The sequence below is a fragment of the Balaenoptera acutorostrata genome, chromosome 9 (assembly GCF_949987535.1).
Source record: "Balaenoptera acutorostrata chromosome 9, mBalAcu1.1, whole genome shotgun sequence".
Lineage (NCBI taxonomy): Eukaryota > Metazoa > Chordata > Mammalia > Artiodactyla > Balaenopteridae > Balaenoptera > Balaenoptera acutorostrata.
In genome coordinates this window covers 84,991,058-85,003,251 of record NC_080072.1, presented here as the reverse complement: position 1 = coordinate 85,003,251, position 12,194 = coordinate 84,991,058, and the positions used below count along the sequence as shown (strand labels likewise).

The window sequence follows — 12,194 nt, the reverse complement described above, 5'->3', positions numbered from 1 at the left end:
AATTGTGTGGGACTAAAGAACAACAGCTTGGAATTCTGGCTTTTCATAGACTGTTAAAATTGAGATCTAAACTTAGATCTCTTGTTAAATCAGGTTGTGAAGGCTTAAACTGTTAAACTTCTTTTGTAGCAGTTTTATCTTATTAAATTTAATCCTCTTTGAAGTGGTATAAACTAAAACAGCCACAAATTATCCACTTTTCTCAGGTAAGTTACTAAAATATAGCTTCTAAGTGTAATGGAGAGGAGGTGTATACAGCTAAACACTGAATTTAGAAACTTTCAAGTGGTATTACTTATGGCAACCACAAAACATCTCCAGAATGAACAACTTGAAAACTCTCTGGTAAATTCTCAGGTGGAACCCAGCAACCATCTGTTGAATAAATTGGCAAATGAATGAAGGCAAATCATATTGGCATTTTGTTCTTTCTACAAGCGGGGAGAATGGAAAATGTATAATGCTTGGTGAGTCTTAAAGAAATGAAGAAAAATGCAGGATATTTTTCCTTTTCATGGGGAGCTGTAAATTTAATCATCTTTTAACTGCAGGAAAGAGCTAAATGAAAAATCTAAAATTTCAAATGGCAATAGAAAGTTTTATGTTTCCTACTGCACTCAATATCTAGCAAGGGAAAGATGGGATGTATGAATTCTAAAGGGGATTATTTTCCCCTGGGACACATTTAGCATTGATACCTTTACCATGTGACATCTCAGTTTGTGAATGTAAAATACTTGGTACCCACATCTCTAATAGCAAACTGGGTAAGTGTTTAAGCATATCACAACCAGGGGGATTTGTGTATGTTTGTGTGCGTTTATGCTGAGAGGTGCAAATGATTTTTGTATGAGTGTGTTTTCTAATCCCTAGGCCAACAGACTATGTTCCAAAACATAATGGGATCACAAAAACTAAGTTATCTGTAGCATCTTTTAATATGGCACCAAATAAAATGAGGGATATTCATAAATGAAAACATATCTCTCCCTTCCCATAATAGTTAAAGAAAAAAACATACTTGTGTACTAATCTGCTGTAACTCGTTTCCAGAAAACAAGTTAAAAGTATATTTACTTGAGGCCAAGTGCTGCTAAGTAATATTAAGTACTTAGCTTTAAATTTCTGTACTTTTAAGTTTTACTAGTGTCTACATTAAGTGCTAACAATTGACTTGTTACTAACACCAAAAACAGACTACAACTTTACTGTCACACACAACATCCAGCAAACTCCTTCTTTCTAAACTTTCCAAGTACACCTGAACTGATGACTAAATATGTCTCACAAATTTTACGTAGGAAAGTGGTTCCTTACAGATAATATATTTTTCACACATGAATTTGAATATTAAATTTAATACATCTGCCCTAAAAAATACTCCCAAGTTGAAGAAACATAATTTGGCCTACAGAGAACTCTACTTACCCTGATACAGATTTAGACTTGAGCCAAGTGTCTTATGAGGCCAGCGATTGTGTTAAATACTGAAATAAAACGTCCAATGAAGATGTGCTATTCTAATTCCCATTCTTAGTACTTCCTCTCCCCTGCCATGATATTGCCGTGGGGGGTCTGAGTTGCCTGTTGTAAACTAAGTATGATGTGCTTGGTTTCAAAGGAGTAGCTCCTGTTGCCACAGATTCCTGTAACTGGGCATCAGCAAGTCCACTGGGCCTCATTTTTTCCCAGATTTCAACCATTGATCAAGTTCTTTTGGAACTGCTTTCTCTTGAAAGACTTTTTTTTTTTTTTAAACGACAGATCATTTGTCTTATATTAGGCACAGTTCCACAAATATCTTTAGAGAAGGCAAAATTTGAATGGGAATTATCCCTATTGAATAATAAAAGTATAGGAAAGTACCTTTTTCATTTTTTAATTTTATTTTAAAATTTTTGGCTGCACCACGTGGCTTGTGGGATCTTAGTTCCCTGACCAGGGATCAAACCCGGGACCATAGCAGAGAAAGCGCTGAGCCCTAAACATTGGACTGCCAGGGATTTCCCAGGAGACTAGTTTTTTAACGTGCTTCAAACATTAGGGTCAAGTATAAAAATCTTTACAAAGGCCAGGAGAATTCTGAAGATATGATCCCCTTCTTTGTTTCCTGGAAGTACTTGAAAATACTAGATACCATGAATATTTTTAAAAGGGATATTTCTCATTTAACAACTATTTAATAGTCAGTAAATCTGTATTAAATAAATTACGATTTACTCTAAACAATCTTTATCAGTTTACTTATTGCATGGTAAAGTTGAGAGTCTAGAAACTAGTGTAATATAGATAATACACCAAAGAATCTACTATTTTGATAGTAAAGTATACAACTTTCCTAGATAATAAATACTATAGTATAGTACGTATCTATACTAAAGTTGCATAGTAAAGTTGATAGTATTGATAGTATAGTCAAAATACACTTACTCTTTCATCTAAACTTTACATCACATTGCTATGCCATCTAGAGCGTCTATTTTAAAACAACCTTTAAAAATTTCTAAACCAGTGAAGGCTTTTACAAGAGTTTTGGATTGCCAAGGGTACTGGAGAAGGGATGAAAAGGAAATTCATGTAGAATAAATGGCATTGTGCATGTGGAAAGAAGATTCAGGAGAAATATCAAAGTAGGGAGATAGTGAAACATAAGAGTTTTTACCCTTTTATCTCACAATAAGACCTGAAAGTTTTCTTTGGAAGGTAACTTAGAAAAACAAATAGTAATGCCAGTAAGATTTAAGTTTTTTCACTCACTGATATTTATAGTTTGTAGGTGCACTTACCTATAATTGCTTTCCTTTTTAATTTTAAGATCTATAGATTCTAAGTTTAACAACATCAATATACCTGGAATCATTCTATCACCTACAAATTGGAGAATCTATGTCAAAGCATAATAAACCGATAATTTCTGAGCATACTTATTGGCCTTCTGTAACTGAGAGCCGTTAGTGATAGCTTGATGGTTTTAACATTGTGAAACGTTATGTATGTGTATGCCCAGCAAACGCTAGCCTGAAATAAAGTCTCTTTGAACACTAAGGAGCTTTGCATATCATTCTCTGCCATAAAGATGGGTGCCAGTCATAACTGTTGTAATATTTGTTATCCTAGTCACAGATATATGCTCTGTGATGATCCTGATTGCCTGTGTTTTAAAGCCTACATTAGGGCTTCCCTGGTGGCGCAGTGGTTGGGAATCTGCCTGCCAATGCAGGGGACACGGGTTCCAGCCCTGGTCTGGGAAGATCCCACATGCCGCGGAGCGGCTGGGCCCGTGAGCCACAATTACTGAGCCTGCGCGTCTGGAGCCTGTGCTCCGCAACAAGAGAGGCCGCGATGGTGAGAGGCCCGTGCACCGCGATGAGGAGTGGTCCCCACTTGCCACAACAAGAGAAAGCCCTCGCACAGAAACGAAGACCCAACACAGTCATAAATAAAAAAAAAAAAAAAAAAAAAAAAAAAGCCTACATTAAAGACCCAAGTCCTGATTTTCCATCCTGATTATATATCCTACTCTTACTCTTTTCTGTGACATTTATTATGAAGCATTTTGACCAAACAGCAAGATCTGGAAATAAAAAAAAACTCCCTAGATCAACAGAAGATTGCTAGTCATTTGTCTGCATTCTCTGGTTATACTTATATCAGAGGAAGATTGTTTTCCTTTTCATAAAGTCTCATATTTCCCAATGAATCAAAACAGCAGCGTTTGGAAGAAACCATAATTAATGACAATGAAACAGACCAGCCTCAATGTATCCAGAACTATTAACTTAAAAACTTGGTTAAAAAAATAGATCTTGTGGGAAAACAGACTTAGTCTCAACTGAACAAATGAGGCAGAAAATTTTCAAAGATACTCTTGATGCAGGTATGCCCTCTGGATCCTGTTCTGATGACTGTAATTATTTTGAATTTCATCATTTATACAGAAGGTGCCTATTGGTCCATCTCTATATTAGTTTGCCTCTTTTGAAGCAGAAGGTTACTAGTTGAATAAGAATGAGAATTTAAGCTTAATGAGCCTCCTGCTTAGTTGGTCTGGGTGTGGGGGCGTAAGGAGGTGTGGGTAAGGTGAATGCTGGTTAGCCTTCAGTGCACTTCCAGTATTCTCAAAGACAGGACAAAATGACTGTGGTTTTGGCATGCAGGGGCCAGCTTGCTCAGGAAATTGTGGCATGTATAAAGCAAAGCACATAAACAAACTCTTAACCCAGGAAGCTGAGTTTAACAATTGCCTCATTAACAAGATCCAGGGAAAGACAGGAAAAGAGGGGGAGGCCAATAGCTGATTATTATACAGTTCTAGACAGATGAAGCCCTTCAGCTTCTCCCTAAACAATCCCTGTAGTGTGGACTTGACAAAGTGGCACATTTAAGAGGGAACACTCTTGCTATCAATGGGAATCAGGCGCACCCTTATCTGAGGGCCAAATTCAGTCCCTGGAACTTGACTTTATCAGTAGACACAAGACAGAGAACAAGGCAGATACATCCACAGAGAATTAATTAAGAGCAAATGCTACATCCAGTGAATGTAATCAATAGTGTGAACAGTGATCTACATATCACCCTCCGTTGCTGTTTCCCTTTCTATTTACTACTATTTTGATAACGATTTATTTGCCACATGGCCTCATTGAAATTACATATTTCTCATATTGCATCAAACAAAATATTCCCTTAAAGACCAAATATTCTAATGCCACTTTTAGTTTCTGAATGGCTGAAATCTTTTTTGGTAGAATTTTATCATAGATAATTTATTTGTTTGGCTTTCTCCGTGCACATTTCTCCAGTTTCATATGCGAAGTGTTGTCAAATAAACCTGACTTCAGTATTGCCAAAGTCTACACCCAAATATGTCTTTGCTGGCTAACTTTGCTCTATCTCCTTTAAAAAGTGTCCCTTTTGAACATACCATGAAACCCCTCTCAAATTATTACAGTGTTGTTTGCAAACACAAAATACTGTTTTAACACAAACTTTTCAGTACTAGTATTTGTTTCTTATATCTGTTTCAACTTCTCCCCCACCCAGCACATATACCCAAAGTACATTGCAGTTCCCTTTTTGAAACCAATCATATAATTTTATATTGTTTTCACTCCTCCTAGGCAACAGTACAGGTCTCATTACCTTCATTTTTCAAAGGCTTACCAGAAACATCATTTTTCAAGACAAGGTTCTTGGTTAATTCCTTTGGCAAAGATTCTGATTTCTTCTTGAGTCTGTGCTTTGTATGAATCTCTCCTAAGCAGCACTGAGACCAGAGTAATTTGTCAGTCGTCACTTTTGACCCCGGCTTTGCTCTAACCCCAGCAATTCAACAGCAGCCTTTGTTACTTAAGGAAAATAGGAAACTCTGCCTCCTGGACATAAACATGTGAATTTTCTATGTCCAGGACCAAAAGGGTGAAAAGGGCAGATTTCACCAACATTTCCTTAAGAAATAAAGTCCCACTTTTAACACATGTGGACTATCAACCACATGTGTGACGCTTTGGTCATAAGTCACATTTTAGGGGTCTATGTGTGAACAATTTTGAATTGTTACTGGGTCTAATTTTACAGATCTTACTTACCCCATACTCCCTTTGCAACAGTAGAGAGTGTGACTTGAGTAAGCACAATAAAATCAGAGCCCAGTTTTCCCTGTAATCATAATTGCATTTATAAATAAATGTGATTTACAAAGTTAGCACTGATACAACTCAGGATTTTCTAAAATATAATGATGCCATAATAAATGAAACATTGAAATGGAAAAAAAAGTGTTTTTCTAGAAGATATTGATTTCTTCTTAGAAACTAGCAGGCAGGCATAATTTTAAAAATAATGAAAAAATGTAGAATTATTACTGACACAATGAGAATGTAGATTTCAGTGACCAAAAAAAGTTGATGAGATATAGAAGCATATGCTACCCATGTTTTAGGCCCACTGGAAGCAGCTAGTGTTCAACCAGTTTGGTTTTTATATGGCCTTAAAAGATATATGTCAATTAAGATTAATTATTCTAAAATTAAAAAAAAAATTACCTGATTGTTGACCAAAAAATATGAAATGGAGAAACAGAAAAACAAACAAACATACCATGTTCGCACACAAAACAAAATAATTCTCTCAGGGACATCAGGGAAGGTGGAATACTATAACAACACATGTTATATTGTTATACTATTCCACCCACCTTAATGAAGAACCCTTGGGTGTTGCTACTCCATAGCCTTTCGAATCCAGATTTCCTCCCACTTTCATTGTGTCACATGGCTTTCGCTGCTCAATGTATTCATTCATAGTGGACTCCAGGAGAAAGGCAAATTTGCCCTTGGATTTTCGGACACGAGCTACTCCCTCAGCTGTAGTCCTAGTGAACACTGATGGCTCTGCTGATCGCATGTAGGTCCACATCTTTTCATACACTGCTATTTTTGATCTCTGGAGGAAATTAAAATAAAATTAAATACAGGAAAGAAGGGAACAAGATGTTAATATTGACTGAACCGAGATAAGAATAAAGCCTTCTACGTTACCCTTTAATTGCAATTTGCCATAATAACATTATTCTTTTCCAAATAGAAAACTGCCTTTTACAACTGTTTAAGAAAATCATTGAAATGAAAGACATTTAAAAGTGATATCTGGAGAAAAATGTACCTCATGTCATAATAACTACCCTACTCAACTGCTTAAAGAACGACTTACTATTATTATAAAATGTAGACAGCCATAGAGAGAGTTGTACTGAATTATAACAAACAAGAAGAGTTGTTATATTGTTTTATTTTCATATTTTTCCATGCCTCAAAGTTTTAATGAAAGCCATTCTAAAAAAATATATACAAAATGTGCAGTCCCTATCAAGTCAGTATTTGAACACCGAAAGAGGAGGAGAAATCTGCCCTAGTTTACAAACCAAATATCCATAAAACAAGAATCAAACTAGGTCCACCAAAACATTTTTAGACCTTTTTAAACAAAATCTCCAAATAGTACATATATTAAACTTTAAAGAGAAGTAATTCTTGTTTTCCCACTTTATATTTTGGAGAGTTAGTTTTTCTAATCCCTTGACTTCAGCCAAGAAACTTACACTTATATTTTTGTCTATTTGGGCTGTATCTACATTATTTCCAGGACTTAATTTATCCAATTCATTTTGTCAGTATCTGCATTCATATTAGATTTTTTCATCCACACATTTTTTCACGTGAAAATATATCCAAATAAACTCAAATGTCCCCAAAGGATATATTTAATAAAATAGAAAAGCCCAAATCCTGTTTGGTGTTTGATAATACAATGATACACACAGAATTTTATCTGGTGCAATTACTTTTGTTCAATAGCAAGATGTGGAAATTTTGCATCTGGATCCAAATTAAAAGTAATGGAGACTTCAGTCAAACCTAAATCTATGCATAAGGCCAAATCCTGAGTAGCATGTATACTTATTTACACCGACCTTGTTTTGTTTACCAGAAGATAGAATCCAACAAGAAGCAGATCTTCAATAATCAACAAGGTACACAAATAGCAAATTTAATAATACATGTTTTGGGCAAAAGCAAATTACTCAGGTGAACAAAGAAACTGATAAAAGTGGTATTCAAAATTTTGGCTTCATAAGGTGGAAATTTAGTAATCAATAGATCTATATAATAAGTCACACAATAAGAGATTTGCATACCTAAACACCAAAAAACCCCAGATATTTTATGTTAATGTATATTCAAATGGTGATAAATATCAAATAGGAAATAGATATCCTGTATCCTGTATCCTCTGAAATGTTTTTATGTTATTAACACTTGAAAATATCTCATGATACAGAGATTCTGATATGTTTGTGTATGTGTGTTCAGGTAATGACAGGTTACTTCTGGCTACAGAAATCCTCACACTAGGAAAATTCTATGCCAAATATAATTCAATTGCAAAGATTCTATGTTGTTCCAGGACAGAAGAGTATCTGGATTCAGAACGCTTAACCATGAGATCCACTAGGGAGGCCATGTTGCCAGGCCTCATTCACTCCATCTCTGATAATGAAGTTCTCTTCCAGAGTATGAACTACTCCATTTTACAACGAGTTCCAATTTCTGAAAATTATAAACTCTCTGGATCACTTGATACTGATTGTCTTTAAACATCTATCCTGATGATTTCAATTTAGACATGTGTTGCTAAACAACATCATTTAGGCATATAATCACTTTTTTAAATGTATTGATAACTTCACTTCAGAGTTACACCCCAAAAGGTATAGAGTTCTCTATATATTTTTTGCTTCACTATGTATACTACATTGAAACCGGAAGAAATAAAATCTGAGTATTATTTTAATTAAATTTTTTTTGAAAAATTTTAAGAATATGAGAATCATGCTAGTTACTTGGCAATTTTCTACTTATTTTTTATATCTTATTAAAGGAAAAGGGAACAGCTAAACAAAACTAAGGCAGCAAAATGGAAAAAAGAGTATTTTTAGGGCTTGGTAATTATGAAGATAATTTAACTATATAGAATGCAACATAATATTAAAGCAGATAATTTTTTTAAAGGAATAAAATACCTTTAGGTCATTGATATTTTATAGACGTCCATTCCCATAATATTAATGTGAGGAAAATTACTACTGCTTTTGTTTAAATATATAGAATTACATATACCTTAAGTGCAAAAGAAGTTAAATTAATTCCTTTAAAGTCCAGAAGAAAGAGGAATCTGTAGTGTAAGTATGCTTAATTTCTTATGTATAATAGAAATTATAAAATACAGACTCCCAGTGGAAAATAGAGGAATGATGAAAGAAACTTTTTGGGAAAAAAATTTATATGGTGTGTCACTATGTTAATGTTTAGAAATTCTGATTCTGATTTAAAGGGGCATGGTTTAGATAAAATCAAATCCACATGGTGGAGAGGGTGAGGTTGGGAAATTCTGGAAGTAAAGGACTGGAAATAATATCGCTGTGCCTTACTTGTGACTGTAAGAGGGTGTTTTTGCTAAGGAATGAGGGTAAGGTAATTTTTATAAATTTGATGAGACAGGCTAAAATGAGGAGATTTTTGCAGACCCAGTAAGCTCATAAATGTAGTGATAATGGGACTTTTACATCTTCATCTTCAACTGTGATATCTACTTAAAGATCAGGTTTGGGGAATGAATATGCTCAAGGTAATAAGCAAAGATAATATGTCATTTTTTTTTTAAATTATAAAATTAATCTCAGATTTACTTGTTTCATCTTTATTGTGAAACACAATGCATGGGAAACTATTTGATTTAAAGCACAATTTCATTACTTATAATAATTCTTGGAGATTTAAAAATGTGCCATCCTTTTAATTTCTCAAAATTAAGTATTTTGCCATTTCTGCTTTTAATAGAAAATATGTAAAAATGTCATGCACTATAGTTGATATTTACATTGTTATCAGGTGAATTATTTCCTGCTTTTAGTAGCTTATGCAGCAAGACTGATGTTCCACTAAGAGCTTATCAATGTACTATTTGATAATATTATAAGCCCTGAAATACTAATCCACCTCATTTATACATTCATGATTTCACTGATGACTGAAACAGGAACAGGATAAAATCTGCACTGAAATTAAAATCAGTGTGTTTAAATCAGGTTTATAATAATGTAAAAGTACCTTTAAAAAAGCCTGTCATTAAGTGACAAGTACAAAATTCCTTTAAATGACTCTATGTGTATGCTTAACAAGTGGCACAGAACATGAAACATATCAAGTTTCATAACGGTACAAAACCAAGGCAACAGTTGAATTCTGATGTAATTTTCCTCCATGGCCTAATTCTTTTTCCAGAACAACTGCGACATTTTTTGAAATGCTGAGTATAGGTAACTGCCTGAGACAGTTTAGTGAAGCTGATAGATGTACCATTACTGTGTTCCTATAAGAAAACATTTTTGACAAGGACAAAAATACCTTTCACGTTCTGTTTCCTCAACAACCCATCAGACAAATGATTTATTTAAACCAGGTCATCATGTATGAGAGAGGAGGGAGAACATAGGGTAGGAAATGAAGGAGATTTTTATCAGAGAACTCAAATTTATGCATTCCTGGAAGTATGCTTCCAGGGAAAATTATTTTCTTGTCCTATTAGGGTTCAAACTATTCTGCAACATAAATATCTATACTTATAACACTCTTTCAATTTTAAAACTATAATTGGGTGGGACAGAAAGGAAACAGGCCATGGTGACTGCCCTACTTATATGGGAGGCTCTGTATCTAGGAAGCAGCTTTCCTTATTCCTATATTTCTAATCAATATATTCTCTTACCTACTTCATTAGTTTTTCAAACTTGAGCAGTTTTTTAAAACTCTATAAAGATTAGAAATAACATTCTCAATGTACGTGATGCCAAAGAGCTCTACAGTGAGTTATTTTTGAAACATTTTCAGGGAATCAATATGATATTTCTTTTCCCCTTTTTCACTCAAGGCAAAATGATGAACCTACAAATATCTGCTTTATTTACATGAAAATCAGTCATCATTTTTCAGTAAATTGCAAGTGATAGCACAAATTTGTATTCTATTTTGATGCATATACAAAATGGTTTTTAGTCAAAGTCACTAAATTTTACCTAGTTTCTTTTGGGTGGAAACATAGATTTCCAGAAAAGTACTGAAATTATGCTAAAATGTGTTAGAGCAGTGTGTTACTATATTAAGCTTTAGAGACTGGGATGCACTCAGTAAGTTAAAAAAAATTTAGCTAATTAAGTTTATCCATAGAATATTGTTAATAAAATATATTATGACTATTATTCACAGTTTTAGAAAAACCTACAAATAGTTTACAATTAACTTACAAATTTTATATCTATTAGTAATGCTCCAAATTGTTGACAAAGATGTTCACTGTCTGTTTTTCTTAAAACAATGTGCAATGATGGGTTTGGCACAATTTTTGAGTGATTTGTTCCTGACTTAGTGTTACAAAAACATCTGTCATATCTAAGAATACTATAATTGAATTTTTTTTTAAAAAGAAATATTATTGAAATTCAAGTGCATGAAAGTTAAGGCTGGCTTAAGGAGTAGTATTTTTTGTTGTTTTTAATTTCCAAGCTGAGTGAGAAAACAATAAATATACACATTTAAAATGAAAATGTAATCTCCCAAGTACTGTATATAAGTGTGAATTTACTTTAAAGGGCTATCATTAATTTTACACAATAGTTTAGGAAATAGTGAAACATATCTTGTATTCTAAATTACTAAATATTTAGTCTCTAAGCAACTGATGCTAAATATAAGATGCCACAATTACCTAGTGAAATATTTGTGAAAATTTCACCCTGACCACTTTTTAGTTTTTTGGTTCTAAAGTCACAAAATTAACCCTTATCTCTGACCAGACATTGTGAAATTTCTGGATTTAAGTAAAAGCAGAGTAAAAGAGATTCACAGATCAAAAAATTCATCCTTATAGTGGTACAAACAGCTAAAACCCCCAAAACCTCCAAAATACCTGCCATCATGATGGCAAGCCAAAGGAATCATATCCATATGTGAAACGCAATTATATCAGTTTGAACAATTTGATCTGCAAAAGCAGAGAAATCAGCACAAATGCAATATCATACAATGTTTTACAAAGGTGCTAGAACTTAGTAGTTCTTGTTCCCATTCTCTTGTGAGAAAGCAAATATATTGCTTTGAAATCCATTGTTACAGAATAGATTATAGAATAATAAACCTCATATAGGTACTATAACATGAAATTAAGGTTTTGGGATTCAAATGCAGCAAGGTAAATGTATTCTTTGAAAAAAAACCCAACAACCTTGCTTTCATTTTTATGCTCTAAATCCCAAAGCATAGATAAATCCAAATCTTGCCAGATGAAGTATCTTCATAGCATTATGAATATTGGAATCTTTAGGATAAATTATGTTATAAAGTTGCTTTGTTTACCTTTTTGTTGTTACTTTTCCTTAGTGAGGGTCCCTCTTGCAATGTGAATAAATCAATTAGCTTTTGCAAATTAAAGTGATTATAAAATCCAAGTAGAAGTATATAGCATTGCTATGTTTAAACATAGCAGTTACCATTGTGTTTGCAAAACTTATAATAGCTAGAGCCCATAATATAATAATTGGCAAAATTGCCTGAGTTTGAAAGTTATGAACATTTCCT

General features: G+C 33.6%; 1 protein-coding gene across 10 annotated transcripts in view; it reads right to left on the bottom strand.

Moving 5' to 3' along the window:
- GRIA4 (glutamate ionotropic receptor AMPA type subunit 4) overlaps positions 1-12,194 on the bottom strand; it is a 532,571-nt gene that overhangs the window by 35,308 nt on the left and 485,069 nt on the right. For all 10 annotated transcript variants that reach the window (XR_009009288.1, XM_057553228.1, XM_057553227.1 and 7 more), the window contains exon 14: positions 6,200-6,447. Coding sequence is in view for 9 of the 10 variants with exons in the window: in XM_057553228.1 (XP_057409211.1) it covers positions 6,200-6,447 (248 nt within the window). In the remaining variant the exon portion in view is untranslated. The remainder of the gene's footprint in view (positions 1-6,199; positions 6,448-12,194) is intronic.